The sequence below is a fragment of the Chlorocebus sabaeus genome, chromosome 25 (genome assembly GCF_047675955.1).
Source record: "Chlorocebus sabaeus isolate Y175 chromosome 25, mChlSab1.0.hap1, whole genome shotgun sequence".
In the NCBI taxonomy this organism is placed as follows: domain Eukaryota; kingdom Metazoa; phylum Chordata; class Mammalia; order Primates; family Cercopithecidae; genus Chlorocebus; species Chlorocebus sabaeus.
Genome location: NC_132928.1, coordinates 68661823 through 68678208, shown reverse-complemented (window position 1 = coordinate 68678208; position 16386 = coordinate 68661823). Strand labels below are relative to the sequence as shown.

At 42.0% G+C, this 16386-nt stretch overlaps 1 protein-coding gene across 2 annotated transcripts in view; it reads right to left on the bottom strand.

The window, feature by feature from the left end:
• The window catches only part of COG2 (component of oligomeric golgi complex 2), a 51642-nt gene extending 40623 nt beyond the window's left edge, over positions 1-11019 (bottom strand). For both annotated transcript variants that reach the window (XM_007989766.3, XM_037986024.2), the window contains exon 1: positions 10820-11019. In XM_007989766.3, coding sequence (XP_007987957.3) covers positions 10820-10891 — 72 coding nt within the window. In that variant the 5' untranslated portion in view covers positions 10892-11019. The remainder of the gene's footprint in view (positions 1-10819) is intronic.
• Between the last annotated feature and the right edge of the window lie 5367 nt (positions 11020-16386).

The window sequence follows — 16386 nt, the reverse complement described above, 5'->3', positions numbered from 1 at the left end:
AGTGGCTCACGCCTGTAATGCCAGCGGTTTGAGAGGCTGAAGTGGGTGGTTCAATTGAGGTTGGGAGTTCAAGACCAGCCTGGCCAACATGGCGAAACTCCGTCTCTACTAAAAATACAAAAATGAGCCCGGCGTGGTGGCATGCGCCTGTAATCCCAGCTACTTGGGAGGCTGAGGCATGAGAATCACTTGAGCCTGGGAGGCGGAGGTTGCAGTGAGCCAAGATGATGCCACTGCACTCTTCCCTGGGCAACAGAGCGAGACTCTGTCTCCAAAAAAACAAAAACAAAAGCAAAAAAAACAAAAAATAAAGAAGTCAAACTCATTGAAACAGGAAGTAGAATTGTGGTTACTAGGTGCTGGAGAATGGGGACTGGGGTTGGGAGTAATGTCAAATGATATAAACTTCCAGTTATAAGATAAATAAATTCTGAAGTTCTAATGTATAGCATGATGACTATAGTGAATAATATACTGTATTCTTGAAACGTGCTAAGAGAGTAGATCCTAAGTGTTCTCACTATAAAAAGAGGGGGTTAACTATGTGAGATGATGAACACACTACCTTGATTATGGTAATTATTTCACAATGTATACACATTATCAAATCATCACACTGTATATAATTTTTATTTGTCATACAATTTTTATTTGACAATCATACCTAAATAAAGCTGGGGTGGGCAAGCAGTATGAAATCAAACCTAATTTTAAAATGAGCAAAAGATCTGAAAAAATGCTCAACATGAGTTATTATTAGGGAACTGCAAATTAAAACAAGACACTAATGAACAGAATGACTAAAATCCAAAACATTGACAATACCAAATGCTTCTGAGGTTATGGAGCAGTAGGAACTCTGGGAAGAATGCAAAATGGAAGTCACTTTGGAAGACAGCTTGGCAGCTTCTTACAAAACTAAACAGAGTCTTACCAATTGTGCTCCTTATTTAGCCAAATGAGTTGAAAATGTATGTCCATACAAAAACCTGAATGTGAATGTTTATAGCAGCCTTATTCTAACCGCCAAAACTTGGAAGCAAATATGATTTCTTTTAATAGGTAAACAGATGAACAAACCGTGGCATATCCATACATGGAACGTTACTCAGCAATAAAAAGAGATGAGCTATATCAAGCCACAAAGACACGGAGGAATCTTAAATGTATATTTCTAAGTGAAAGAAGCCAATCTGAAAAGGCTATATATACTGTATGATTCCAACTACATACGTGATATTCAGGAAATAGCAAAACTATGGAGACTAAAGAGATCAGTAGTTGCCTGGGGTTAGGGATGGGAGGGTGCTGGGGGTGCAGAGGGTGCCGAGAGACGGGGAAGAATGGACAGGCAGAGCACAAGGGATTTGTAAAGCAGTGAAACTGTTCTGCATGATACTGTAATAGTGGATACATGACACTATGCACTTATTAAAATCCATCCAATGTAGAACACAAAGAATGAACTCTTAATAAAAACTATGGCACTTCAGTTAAAAATAATGCCTCAATATTGGTTCATCAATTGTAACAAAGGTAAGATACTAAAGCAAGATGTTACTAGGAGAAACTGTGAAGGGGGACGCGGGACGGGATAGATGGGACCTCTATGCTTTCTGCTCAATTTTTCTACAAAACTAAAACTGCTCCAAAAAATAGTCTATTAATTAAAAAAACTAAGGTAGATAAACTTTTTTTACCTGAATAGAATAGTATCCACTTTTTGAAAATAAGCTATTTTAATTAAAAAGCAATATTTTTTAAAGTAGACTTTTTTCTTATTAAAATATATATGCCTATGTCTGAAAAAGCTGGAAGAAGTCAAGAAATATGGTCTGTAAGCCCAGAAATTAAAAGAAAAATCATTTCTCTTTATACTCAGAGATATTTCTGACTTAAACCCAGGTAAAGTACAAATGCCCCAAACAGCTAGAAGTTGACTAACAAATCATATACAGGATAATAAGACAGCAAAACAAACCAGCTGTGGAAAACTTAAGAACCATTAACTAGAATAGTAGTGACAATCAAATTTAAAACCAAATAAAGTTTAAAAGTTTAGCTGTTTTAATAACTACTTGCACACAAGGATGGCAAACAACGACTAACACAAGAGAACTGGGGAAGTAATCATTTAAAGCTTGCCTGAGACCCAAATATCAATATCCTTAACACTGAGAAAATTTCATAGAGCTTTTAACAGAAGACCAAAATTCTCCAAGCTGCCTCATGCTGAATGCCAAAAAGTAAAATGTTCCCCAAATATAGAAAACTATCAAATCATCAGCTACTGCAGCTGTGACAGAACCCAAATCCCCCAGACATCATTCTGTATTCATAATGATGGGAGGTACCACTAAGAGGGAACACCGAGCTGAAGACACGATCTCTGTCCTCAAAACATGTTCAGTCTCATTGAGATAAATACCAATACAAAATATGATGTGCTAAACTGTGGATTAAATAAACTATAGGTGGAAAGTCATAAAAGATTAGTATGAGCTCCTCTATGTCTGTGTTTCAAACCATTCTTTAAGACAAAGGATCAACAGATAACAATAAATGCCCCTGCATATTTGATAAACATTAAATATTCACTACGTGCAGAAAAATGAAACTGGACCCATATTTCTCACCATATATAAAAATTAAATCAAGATGGATTAAAAACTTAAATGTAAGACCTGAAACTATAAAAATTCTAGAAGAAAACCTAGGAAAAATTCTTCAGGACATTGGCCTAGGCAAAGGATTTACGACTAAGACCTCAAAGCAGATGCAACAAAAAACAAAAATAGACACATGAGACTTCATTAAACTAAAAAGCTCTGCAGAGCAAAAGAAACAGCAGAGTAAACAGGCAATCTACAGAATGGAAGAAAACATACGGAAACTATACATGCAACAAAAGACTAATATCCAGAGTCTACATGGGACTTTAACAAATCAACAAGAAAAACACAAGTAACTCCATTAAAAAGTGAGCAAAGGACATGAACAGACATTTCTCAAAAGAAGACATACAAGCAGCCAACAAACATATGAAAAAATGTCCAATGTAGCTAATCATCAGAGAAATGCAAATTAAAATCACAATGAGATACCATCTAACACCAATCAGAACAGCTTTTATTAAAAAGTCAAAAAACAACACTGGACGTGAGAAAGAGGAATGCTTATACACTGTTGGTGAGAATGTAAAAAGAAAATGTGGTACATATATACCATAGAATACTATGCAGCCATAAAAAGATGAAATTGTGTCTTTTGCAGCAACATGGAAAGAGCTGGAGGTCACTATCCTAAATGAACTAACTCAGAAAGTCAAATACCACATCATCTCCCTTCTAAGTGGGACATAAATGATGGGTACGTGTGGACGTAAAGACAGAATTCATAGACACTGGGGATTCAAAAGGGGAAGGGTTGGAGGAAGATAAGGGCTGAAAAATTACCTATTGGGTACAACATTCACTATCTGGGTGATGAGTACACTAGAAGCACAAACCTCACCATTACACACCATAACCACGTAACAAACCTGCACATGCACTTCCTGAATCTAAAATAAAATAAAATAAATAAGTAACAAAAATAAAACCACAATGAAATAAGCCCAATAAATCCAATAAATAAATAAAGATTCACAGCGTGACTCAGGCACTACTGTAATTACAGGGGGCACAGCAATGAAAAGCAAAGACAACATTCCTGTTCTCAAGGAGCATATATTCTAATGGAGAAACGAGAAAATCAACATGTAAACAAAAAAACATTATGAATAGTGGTAACTGCTACAAAGAAAATAAAATGGAACCCTATGAAAGTGAGTGGTGAAAAGGGGATAGAAGACCCTTACAGAGCGGTATCTGAGCTGAGATCTGAATGCCATGAAGGCACCAGCCACGGGAAAGACTGTGGGAAGGGAACCCTTCCTCACAACAGCAAGCTATGGGCAAAAACGTCCCTGGAGCTCTTCCCTCCAGCCCCTGCCCTCAACCCAGGGCTGTCCCCGGTGCAGGGTGGCCCCACGGACACACGACCCAGTTAGTCTGGAACTCGTGTCTCCCAAGGCTCATTCTAAACCTTTATTTGGTTACCAAATTACTGAAGCTTGAGAAATTCAAAATGGATGCTAAAGTGCTTTCCAGCATCTATGGACAGATGATCTTAGAAGTTGTATGAAATAGTAGCACTTAAGTGCTAAATAACTTATGTTTCAATGGATTCATCAATTTTATGTCTAAATCCTCTGTTCAATACTGTACCTGGGTTTGACGTATTTATGAGAAGGCAAAGAAAACCTACAACCTGTCCCTTCCCTTTAACAAATATTTGTGCTCTGTTCCAGCTGATTTCTTCTCTTTCTTTCTCCTTTTTACCCCAATGTAACACTAATGATAATCTATGTGGCCTTTCAGCTTACTTTCTCAACTTAATTTCTTGAGCGCTTAAGCAGAATGATCTCATTCTGAAGCGCTCACTGCTGTGGGTGTTTTAGGGACACCTGAGGAAGCCCAAGCCTCCGTTTGTGATTAATTTGTTTAGTTAAATCTTCACAGAAATTTGATGTTAAATGCTGTATGACTAGTTAAACAACAAAGATCTATTTACATCATGCTTATCTAACTTTGAACAACTATCCCAAGTAATAAAAACTCAAGGGACCATGAGTTCAACATTTTATTCAAGAAATACATTGTATAATATTGCAAGAAGTGACTTAGAAAATCGAAAGTCACAACTGCTCAGAAAGCTTTTTCTTTCTTTCTTTTTTTTTTTTTTTTTGCATACCAAAGAACTTCTTTTTACCAAAGGCCAACTGAATAAACTGTGTATGTCCAATGGTACTGATCTCATACCATCGAGAAAAGTATTTCACATTAGGAAATTGCTCCACAAATTTCTAAGGGTAATTAGAAAATTTCGTGACAATCAGTCTCAAATATATTCTTTATTTCTGTTGCAAACTGAAGCCAAAGATAATTCAAGCTTTTCATGAAGACTGAAAATGAAACCATGAACCTGTAAGGTCAGTATTTTAGTTGCTGTGAAATGATGGCACACGCTGTGCCGGGCACTCAGTAACACTGGGCTGTGCAGCTTTCACACCCACATCCGCTCTCCTGTATCTCATCTACAGGCCAAGAGTCCAGATCACTAGATGGGTTACAATTTGTTTTAAATAAGTGATGACCCTCAATCTTGTCCCTACTGATAAAATGCATGTGCTTTAGCATAGGGACTATGCAATATTTTGGGGCTGTTCTTACTATTCAAAATCACACATTCCAAAGTTCCTACCACCTAGAAAGGAACGCATGACACGATTATTTTTCCAGTACTGAAGCCTGGGAGTCAGGAGGTAAGGGCCCTGAGTTGCCCCAGTTAGTTGTGTGACTTTGGGGGAAGTCACAACAACTCTGGACCTCAGTTTCTTTATCTGCAAACGGGAAGAATCTACTACAACTGTACCTCTGTATCCAGGCATTCCACACCGTCTAATTCAACCAGCCACGAATTGAAGAGACTCTTTAAAAAAATAATGTAAAAAATAAAAAGTAACGCAAATAAAAATACAGTATAACAACGATTTACACTGTATTAGGTAGTGTACGTGATCTAGAGGTGAGATTTAAAGTATTCCAGAGCATGTAAGTAGGTTATATGCAAATACTACACCATTTACAAGAGGGTCTTGAGCATTTGCGGATTTTGCTATCTGTGAAGGGGTGGGAGATGTCCTGGAATCAATCCTCTGCGGCTACTGAGGGGCAACTGTAAGTTTCTTTATTCGCAGAAACATAAAATGACAAGAGCCAGAAACACTGCAAAGAGTACTGAGATAAGCATCACCCCATGACACAAATGAGGAAACAAGCCCACAGAGGCCAGTGATTTGCACAAAATCACACGTGAGTGGTCAGCAGAGCTGAAACTGGGGCCCACATCTCCAGGTCACTGCTATTCAATCAGCCAGGCATTATTCTCTTGGACACACCTCCTGTTTCAATATTCCCTATTCACACACTTACAATACAGAGCAGCCTCAGAACTACAGTAAGGGGTCCCCTTATCTGAGGGAGATACATTCCAAGACCTCTGGTCAATGCCTGAAACCAGACAGTACTCAAGTCTACAAACACTATGTTTTTTCAATCTGATAACCAAGATAGCTACTAATCAATAGAAACTGTCCATCAATGCAACAAGCTGCTCTGGAATACTTCCAAATGTTCTGGAAAATGCTTTCTCATGTCTTCATGGTGTACACAGGTGGCAGTCTGATTACATACAAGCACCTGTTACATAAAAGCACCGAGATGCGTTGTGAAAAGGGCACCCTGCCTGTGATGTAGAACATGGACTAGAAAAAGGCAAGAATGGATGCCAGGGGACTATAGTAAGAAACCACTAGATTATAATGGCCAAAGATAACGATGAGTCAGAAAGTGGGAAAAGAGGAGATGGAGAGAAGTAGACAAATTTCAGAGATATTTGGGAAGTGAAATCCTAAGGCTTAGTAACAGATTGGATTTGAAGAATGTGAGGGAGAGAGGTGTTATCAAGGATGACTCCTGGTTTTCTGACTCACAACCAGATGGATGGATTACCTCAGGTCTAGTATTACCTGAGATAGGTAATACCAGAAGAGAGCTAGGTTTGAGAGGAGGTTGTTTTTTTTCATCTTCCCCCGACAAATTCAGTTTTAAATATGCCGAGTTTGAGGTGCCACAGAGATAGCCAAGAAGAGATGGCAAGGTGCTGTGCACATGAGGCTGCAGATCGAAGATATCTGGGCCAGAAGTATGAACCTTTCACCTGTCTACACGTGGTCACTGAAGCTGCATGAAGTGGGTCACCTGGGGAAAAGTGCACAGCATGCGAAAAGGAACAGACATGTGGCTGAGTCCATAACCCACCAGTTAATGGTTATGAGGAGGAGAATGATTATGCAAAAGAGACAAGGAGACCAGAGAAGCCAAAAGAAAACCAGAAAGCACCAAGTTTCAGAAAGCAAATGAAGGAAGCATTTGGTCTACTGAGGTCAGGGAAGGAGGCAGAAAAGGGCTGGCGTATCAACTTCCATCTAGTTAACTTTGGTGAGAAGTCTTTAGTGGAATGATGGGACCAGAAGCCAGAAGGAAGTGAATTTAAGAGTGAAGGGAGAGAAAGTAAAGACAACCCTTAAGCATTTGGCTGTGAGATGGAACAGAGTGAGGGGCTTTAACTGGAGGTTGGAGGGTCCAGTAGAAGAAACCAAAACAGGAGTGTGTATGAAAGCCAATGGAAAGGAGTGTGGAGAGGGTGGGAATAACAGGGTCCTGAGAAGGGAGAGGGCACTGGATCCAAGCATGGGAGGCAGACTTCCAGAGGAAGGAAAGACCCCTACTGGGGTCCCCAACTACCTGTCAGGAACCGGATGGCACAGCAGGAGGAGCGCAGCGTGTATTTACAGCCACTCTGTATCAGAGCTCCGCCTCCAGTCAGATCAGTGGCGGCACTAGATTCTCATAGGAGCGTGGACCCTGCTGTGAACTGCACACGCAATGGGTCTAGGTTAGGCACTCCTTATGAGAACCTAATGCCGAATGATCTGTCACTGTCTCCCACCACCCCCAGATGGGACTGTCTAGTTGCAAGAAAACAAGCTCAGGGCTCCTCCCACTGATTCTACATTACGGTGAGTTGTATAATTATTTCATTATGTATTACAATGTAATAATTATAGAAATAAAGTGCACAATAAATGTAATGTGCTTGAATCATCCCAAAACCATCCCCTGCACCCCTGGTCCATGGAAAAATTGTCTTCCAAAAGTGTCAAAAAGGTTGGGGACCACTGCCCTACACAACAGGTTAACGATGGGAGTGAGAACAGGTACAAACGCAAGAATGAGGTTGTTGTCAGCAAGATGAAGGAGCTGCCGCTTGATGGCCTCTATTTTTTCTGTAAAACAGATGAAGTCATATGTGAGACAGGATGTGATTTCCACAGCACACCTAGGTAAGTAGGTTTAAGTTATCCCTGTTAGCCTACAACCTCTCTCCTACTACCAGTAACTTACATCCTAATTCATCTACCGATTGTCAACCCTCTCTAAGAGTGTTAGTACTTTTTCTTTTCTTTTTTTTTTTTTTTTTGATGGGGTCTCGCTCTGTTGCCCAGGCTGAAGTGCAGTGCTGCAATCCTGGCTCACTGCAGCCTTGACCTCCACAGGCTCAGGTAATTCTCCCACCTCAGCCTCCCAAGTAGCTGGGACTACAGGTATGTACCACCACCACTACAGGTATTAATTTTTTAATATTTTGTAGAAATGCATTCTATATTGCTCAGCGTGTATACTTTTATTAAGCTGACAAAGTCAGCAGCATCATGCCACCACCACCTTTGACCCCTCAAGTGATTTGTTCATCTGCCACTCCTGCTTTTTGATCATTTACGTAATATTTTTCACAAACTATCCCCTCCTGTATTTCTCAGATCTCATAAAAACCACTGAAATAACTTTTTAAGTAGCCTCCTGCTACCAGTCAGTTCCAATTGCAACATATATGATCACGCCATTTCCTGCTTTTAACCTGACTATAACTCCACAACGAATACTGCACCAAGTGCAAATTCATCAGTGTAGTATACAAGGCCCAATGCAACTTGCAATCAATCCCATCTCATCTAACTTTCTACTTTCCCAGTCTCTTTCCTGGCCATCCTTCCACATGCTAGCCACTGTGGACTAAGTGCTGTTTCTTGGCACACATGTCCTTCCTATCTACCATGCTAGAGAGCTAAAAAACATATCTCACTTATCCCTATACCTTCATGTCTAGACTGCTGCCTGGCACATAGCAGGTGGTCATGGAATGCCCACTGATTAAACAACTGCTATGATCTATGGCAACCTAAACGCAGTTTCCCATCAACTGACTGGATTTTCAAGCAGTCTCAAATCTCCCAACGCAAATGTCATATCCCAACCTTCTCACACGCACAAAACCTATCCAATTACAAAATGTGTTGAATGAGACACAAACACAGAAATATATCCTGGATAAATGTTCCAACCATCCTTTCTGCCATGGAAGTGTAACTTATATATAGTTACATATGTTTAAGGAAACACAAATTGCAAATAACCTTTATCTTCAAGCTCCACCTAAAAAATCAACATTTTACACAGAACAGCTGTTCTATGTATTTTCTTCTATGTATGTTGTCACTTTTATAAACACTATAAAATGTACGGCATATTCGTAGAGCCACGAAATATGCAATTGCTGGCATTCCAGCCACCCTCCCCCACCCCGTTTGCACTCTAAGTTCTATTTTAGAACTTACATTTCTGTGATTTCACTTACTGAAGCTGCATATACCAAAGGCATTCTGTCAACTCAGAGTGGGAAAGGTGGTGGGGTTAGTGAGTCAGAGAAGATGCTGGTGTTGAGCCTTAAGAAATCAAGAGATGGACAAGCTGAGATTATTCTGTACTCCGAGATTCTTGACGTCAACAACGCCCCCGATCTGTGTGTGTGGCCTTTCCTCTTCCAGGGCACCTCTCCCCAGCATGTACCCTTAGCTGTTTCTTTCCACCCTCATTTCAGGGTAGCTCTTACCCAGTGGGAGAAACAAAGGGTTTCTAGATCAATGAGTTGATTCTGTACATTCTTTCAGACATCCTAATGAAGTTACACCTTTTAGTACAGTGGTCTAATAGAAATATCACTTACAAGAATAAGGTACATTATTCCTGGGTATAGATAAGTCCTACACATTAAAAATGGTATGGTCACACTGGAGAAGATACAGATATACTTAAAAAAACAACAACAGAGCTTTGGAGATGTAATCTGAATGCAAATATTATCAAAAAGAGATAGGCTATTGTAGAAAAAGAGAAAACATTTTAAGTCACCAGGAAAGGCAGAGTAAGAGATTTCAACTCACTTGCTCAAAATTGTAGGTGTCTACTAACAAGCTAAAACTTTTCGCTTTTTAACACTGAAAGCGGCTACTAAGTGGTGTCAAAACTCCTAGTCCTCAGGAAATTAAATATAAACATTTTTTGAATGGTTTAAGTGCAGACCCAGAGGGTTACACCAAATAGATAGGCAAAGCTCCTCCTAGCTCTCACTCAAAGCCTGGCCATTTTCAAGGTTGTGCCTGATGAACTTTATCATCAGTGAAGTGTTTTCAGTTTATATTTCTTTTCTCTAAGTTTACGACCTACAACTACCAACTTCTTCAAATGCATCATGTAAAAAGAAGTACAGCAACTTCTTTAAAGAGTAATGGTTTGCTTTGTCGTACTGCAAGTCAGTAAGAATGTTCTAAGCTTCTAAAGATCCCACTCCGGAAGCTTTAGCTGAATGTTAAGCAAAACTTCATGTTAAGTTCTTTTTCTTTCCAACCCGAGTCCCTAGGAAAGTACGTGGGCTCAGGGATTTATTCAACACACACTTAATGAACTCCAAGACCCCGGTCAACAAGCTTCTTTCCGACAAGGGGACTGGCAATCTGACTGCACTGCACGGTAACAGGAACGGGTAACAGAGGCTTTGACATTCAGCTCAAAACCACTTGCCCAGAACTTTCAGGCCTTTTCATGTAACATGCACGATTTTACAGAAGTGCTTTCTCCAGGCTGCATCTGCCAAACCTGAGGCCAAAAGACTCATTGCGAAGTGCAGCGAGGTCTCGGAGGAGGACCAGATACGGAGCGTGCGCGGGTAGAAGCAGCAGCCCGAAGAGAGGGCCCCAGAGGGCACAGGGCAGAGGCACCCCCATGGCCCGGCTTCGGGGAGCGGAGGCCGCGCGCACCTTCATGAACTCGTCCTTGTCGAAGCAGAGCGTGTCCGGCCCCTTGGGCAGGTTCATCCTACTTTTCTCCATCCCGCCGGCCACCGCCTCTCAGTGCCAAGATCCAAGGGAGAAAACGCAGGAGGCTGCGCAGACGGACTCGGCGCGGCCACGGCCACCGCCAGTTTCCACGGCACAGGGGGGTCCGCTTCCGCCAACATGGCAGCGCCCGCGCCGCGGCCAATGAACGACGGCACCGCAAGCCGGCCTGCGCCTGGCTCTGGCCAAGAGGGCCACGGGGGCCGCCACTGCTGCGCCGGCTAGGCCGTGCTGCCCTCATGCGGCGGAGGGCGGCACTGCAGCCTCGCGCGGGCTCCTGCGAGGCTGCCCACCTCCCTAGGAGGCGTGGCTGAGCTGCAGGGGTGGGTCAAAAGGGGTGAGCAGGTCTCCCTCCCAGCCTACCGTTTCCACTGGGAAAAATTGACCTGCAACGCTTTTCCAGTGCCTTCTCCTCTGAGATTGCTCCGCTTCGTTATGCATGGCCAGAAGTTGGCCCTTTGGTTCTCAGGCCCGTTTTCCAGGTTGGACGTATCACTGGTCGCATTCTTCACCTCCCTGTGCGTGGTCACTGCTGCTGGTGGGCGCTGACGCCTCTGTGGAGACCCCCGCCCTTAGCCTCTGCACCCACAGAGAAGTGTAGCGTCTCCTCCACTGGGCTCCGTTACTGGGAACTCATAGAGAAGAATGTGGTGAACTAGGCAGCTTTAGGTCCTCTGAGCCGCTCCCTGTTCAACCTCGGGCTCCGTTCCAGGTGGGCAGTCTCTGAGCGCAACTTTGGGTCTTCAAGGGGCTTAAAGGAGTGCCTCGCTATCTGATTAAACACAGCAGACAAATACACGTGCATGCATATTTATTTTTAATTTTAACCAGGAATGGACACATTTTTGTGTTGTGGCCAGTAGCGGTGCAACCAAACCAATTTCTCAGACTGTCTTCCTCCTCCTCCCCCCACCCACCCCAATTTTATTCTGAGATGTTCTTCCTTTTTCTCCTCCCTTGCTTTTTTCTCCTCTTGTCCCTTCCGCTAGCTGTAAATACCGTGGTCAAATGATGATGATTCATTTTTCTTCTTTTCTCCTTGACATTCTGATGACTCAAACCACAAACCTCGCTTCACACTTCATTCTGCAAACTTTTCCTTCCTGCTTCTATTGGGGAATCTAGGCCTCTCTTCCCAATTTTTCTCCTTAGAGATAAGATTGACGCCATGATGGCTCATAAAAAGGAATGGGACAGCAGAGGACAAGACCTCACCAGGAGACTTTGTATTTCAAGTATCTCAACTGGAAAACTGGTCACTTAAAAACAAAAACAAAAAAACGTGGGCATAGAATCCAAAACGCTCTACTCCCTAGCACTGGACCTGGCAGGCCCTGTTGAAGAGCCTATTTCCTGCCAGTGTCTAGAGAACAGATGAACAGGATGAGAGCTGGAAGCTAGCTGGAGGATCAAACTATTCTGCCAGAGGAGCGATTGGGAAGAGTGCATCCTAAGTCCTGTTATGTTTGTTTGACTGGAGGAAATGACAACCTCATTTTCTGTTTAATTTTTTGTTTTCTCTTGTTATGAAAATTTTCAAACACACGAAAGTTTAGAGAGTGCAAGAACCTCACCCTAGGTACTTAGCACCTCTCTTCAACCGTCATCAACCTGTCTCCTCTGCCCCTCCCCACCCACCGCATCAAGACCTTCTTTTTTTTGTTGAGATATATATATACATATACATATATATATATATATATATATATATATATATATATTTTTTTTTTTAGATGGGAGTTTTACTCTTGTTGCCCAGGCTGGAGTGCAATGCCATGATCTCTGCTCACTGCAACCTCCACCTCCCAGGTTCAAGCGATTCTCCTGCCTCAGCCTCCCGAGTAGCTGGGATTACAGGCATGCACCACCACACCTGGCTAATTTTTGTATTGTTTTAGTAGAGATGGGGTTTCACTATGTTGGCCAGGCTGGTCTCGAACTCCTGACCTCAGGTGATCCACCCACCTCAGTCTCCCAAACTGCTGGGGTTACAAGCATGAACCAATGTGTCTGGCCCTTTTGTTGGAATATGTTTTAAAGCAAATTCCAAACACCACATCATTTCCTATCTCCTAATACCTCAGTTTACACATTAAAAGAAGAAGAAAAAAAAACCCTGACATTTTGTAACACCTAACAAAACCACCAATTCTAATAACCAATCTATACTGGCTCTGAAAGATGGGCCTTTATCCCAAGGTCACACTGTTAATAAGTGGCAAGTTGCAAACCCAGGCAGCCTGCCTTCACAGCCCAGTACCAAGACACAGGAGAGGATGCTGGATAGATGAAACAAAGATGTCTGCAACCCTGCCTTCTCTTTTGAGGCTCTGCAGGAAGTGTAGGTAAGCTGGAACTCGAACTCTTTCTTTCTTCACTGTAATTCCCTTCTGACATTGTTCAGAAATAAAATGAACCTAAATTTGTACAGACTGGTGGACTTATCTTGAGGATGCTAAAGGGATTAAGTGGCAAAGGCGATTGAGGGTCCCTGCTGCCTGCTCTCCTCCGAAGATTCAGAAGGGAGCCATCAGGACCCCATAGAGTGGGATTCCACTTGGAGACACAGAGAGTAGTGCAGACCACCACAGCCAGGAGCAACAAGAAAGACTTCAATGCTGGCATCATACTCTACACAGGTCAAAGGCAAGAGAGAAAGCCTACAACTGCCCAGAGGACATGGCCCTGGGTTTCCACTCAGAGCTGATGTTCAACTGGCACACACTATTTAGCTGTGCTACTTGGTAAATATTGCAACACCTCAAAGGTTGGTGAACGGCCTCTGTACAGAATCTGCTGCTGCCCTGACCCCTACTTGGCCTCATGATCCAGCCAAGGAACCACTAGAGGGTTAGTGCCTGGCTTAGCAGGGCTCCCTAGCCAGCTTCTGATTGGCTAATGTCTGTGCTGTTAAATATTTGTCTGCTGTTAAATATTTGAATGTCATCTCTGGTAGTGATACTTATTTCATAGTATTTGCAGGAAGAGTAAATTTAGAAGTGCATATAAAGCACCTACCTAATCAGTGCAAGACATAATATGGAATCTTTGTACCTGAGTTTTTTTCCCCCTTTGTTGATCTGTAACTTTCTTCAAAATGAGACTTTAGCTGACACATTTTTCCATCTTTTTAAGTCTCTCTTTTATATCCCCTAATTTCATCCTTTCTTGGCATTTCTTTATAAAGCATGCACCTGCTACTTCATTTCTAAGTAAATATTAATCCCCCTTTGACTTTGCATCTCTGGAAAATTTTTAGTTCCCTATTTTCAGTGGCATTGTGACAGGTCCTATTTTTTTCTTCCCACTCTCCCCTATTTATAGGCTCCACATTTTTGGCAGGTTTGCTATAGAACGCTCCAAAATTGCAAGGGAAATATTATGCTCAGGAAATCATAGGAGCATTTTCTCTAGTAATCATCACCAAGTTCTTATGCTGATCCTCTCCTGAACTGTTGGACTAAAGCAGCTGAATTTTCCAACAGCAACCAGAGTCGCCCTTGTTCACTACTGAAGGATAGGAGGGTTTCCGTTTTTAAATGTATCATGTGCTTGACCTGAAGGCTGAGGATACAGTCGGACGGTCCTGCATTCCTAGAGGAGGGCAGACATGGGGGTAGGGGTGGAGCAGGAGGGGACAGGGGAGACAGTCACCACCTTCAGGACCTGCATTCTGACTTGGAAAGCTCAATGAACCCAACTGGGCTATTTCAACATCTCCTATATTTTGTTTATAACTCTGCCTCATTCCAGAGTGAGTTTGAGGTGGTTTGGTTTGATTCCTGAACATTTCCCATGCCAATTAGAAGAGATTATGTTGGGGGGGGTCCCCAATTCGGCCTCGTCTCCCTAATCAACTAGTAAATGTTATAGGAATACCCAAATATACTTCCGTCTATGTTTTGTAATAGACCCCGCTCATAGAAATGGTAGGGATAATATCTTTTTCTTTTTAGCATTCCAGGGGAAATTGTGACTTTGAAATGAACCAAGAAGGTTACAGTTGTCTTCAGACGAAAAAGAGTCAGCCTAGCATGCCAACCCAGATGTGACTCTATGGTGTATCCTGTGCCTTTCTTGACTTTAAGCTGTTTTACAACTGTAAGTTGTGGATAACTGATAGCAATGCAAATAATAGTAACATTTGCCTATAAACATGCAAATAAATTTTATCCTGTGAAAGTACAGTTGACCCTTTTTGCCTCAATTTCCTTTGGAAAAAGTCAGTTTTGCATATCTTAGGGAATTTCATTTGCACATCCTTGGCTGTATATTTGTCTGGTCTTTAGATTGTCTCTTGAAGTGGTGGTAACATTTTACTAGTTCTCTTGTTAAGTACTGAGTTCAAATCTTTACAAGTATCCTTTTTATATTTGTATGAAAGTTATGATTTTAAAAAAGTATCCCTTAGCAGCATTTCAAATCATAAACTGTGATAGGATCCTCATAAATGAAAGTGCAGAGAAATAAAATCAGTGAATTTTAGAATTGTCTTCTGTGTGGCCAGCACTATGACAGGGGCTAAGAATGAATGAAGCTCGAGACTCAGCCTTTGACCCTGAAGAGCTCAGAATCTGCTTAGAGAGACACAACCTTCAAGCATGATAAATGTATGTGACTCTTCCACATTAGTGCTCCTCGGGGTTCTGCTAACCTTTCTCTTCCATGCTACCCTCTCCCACAGTCATCTCAGCTGTGCCCTTAGGGTTTCAGTCCTGGTCCACATACTCACGATTCTCCCATCACACCTTCACCATGTGCTTCTTTCCCCCCTCCACTAGACCCATGTATAATACTACTTCACTTTGATGTCCCACTGATGCCTCAAACTCAGCATGTTTGAAATTGATTCATTATCTTTCCTGAAAGGCCCACTTATCCTCCTTCATTTTGTTTCTTGATAAATGGCTCCACCAAATGCCAGCTGCATAAGCCAAACACCCAGAAATCAATCACAGAACTGAGCCAACCGGTCGCACTTTAAAGTACTCAGCCACAAACCTTAAATGGGTGTAGAGGCAGAAAAGGGGTGATCCCTTTCCTCCCCATCATAAAGGGTCAAGGCTGACACTGAAAGGAATGAGGCACATCCCCCATATATCTCCCAACTTCCTGAGCCCAGCACAAACACATTCCTCCATATTTCTTTCAAACTTCAGAAAAACATCACCTGGGAAATCTCCGATAAGGAATGCTAAATGTATAATGTTTACCAATTGTAATGCTGTAACCGAGAGAATTACCTTGTTCCCCTGTAACTTTACATATCCTGTTTACATCGGGCTATAAAAAGCAAGCACTCGCATTGTTCGAGGCCCTCTTGTATGCTGTGGAATGGAGGGACCAAGTTCAAACTTGTAGTAAAGATCCTTGCCGCTTGGCTTTGACTCTGGACTCTGGTGGTCTTCTTTGGGGAACAAACGGTCTGGGTATAACAACACTCCTATAACAAAAGACATGTTAGCGGAGAAAAGCATCAGAAATTTATT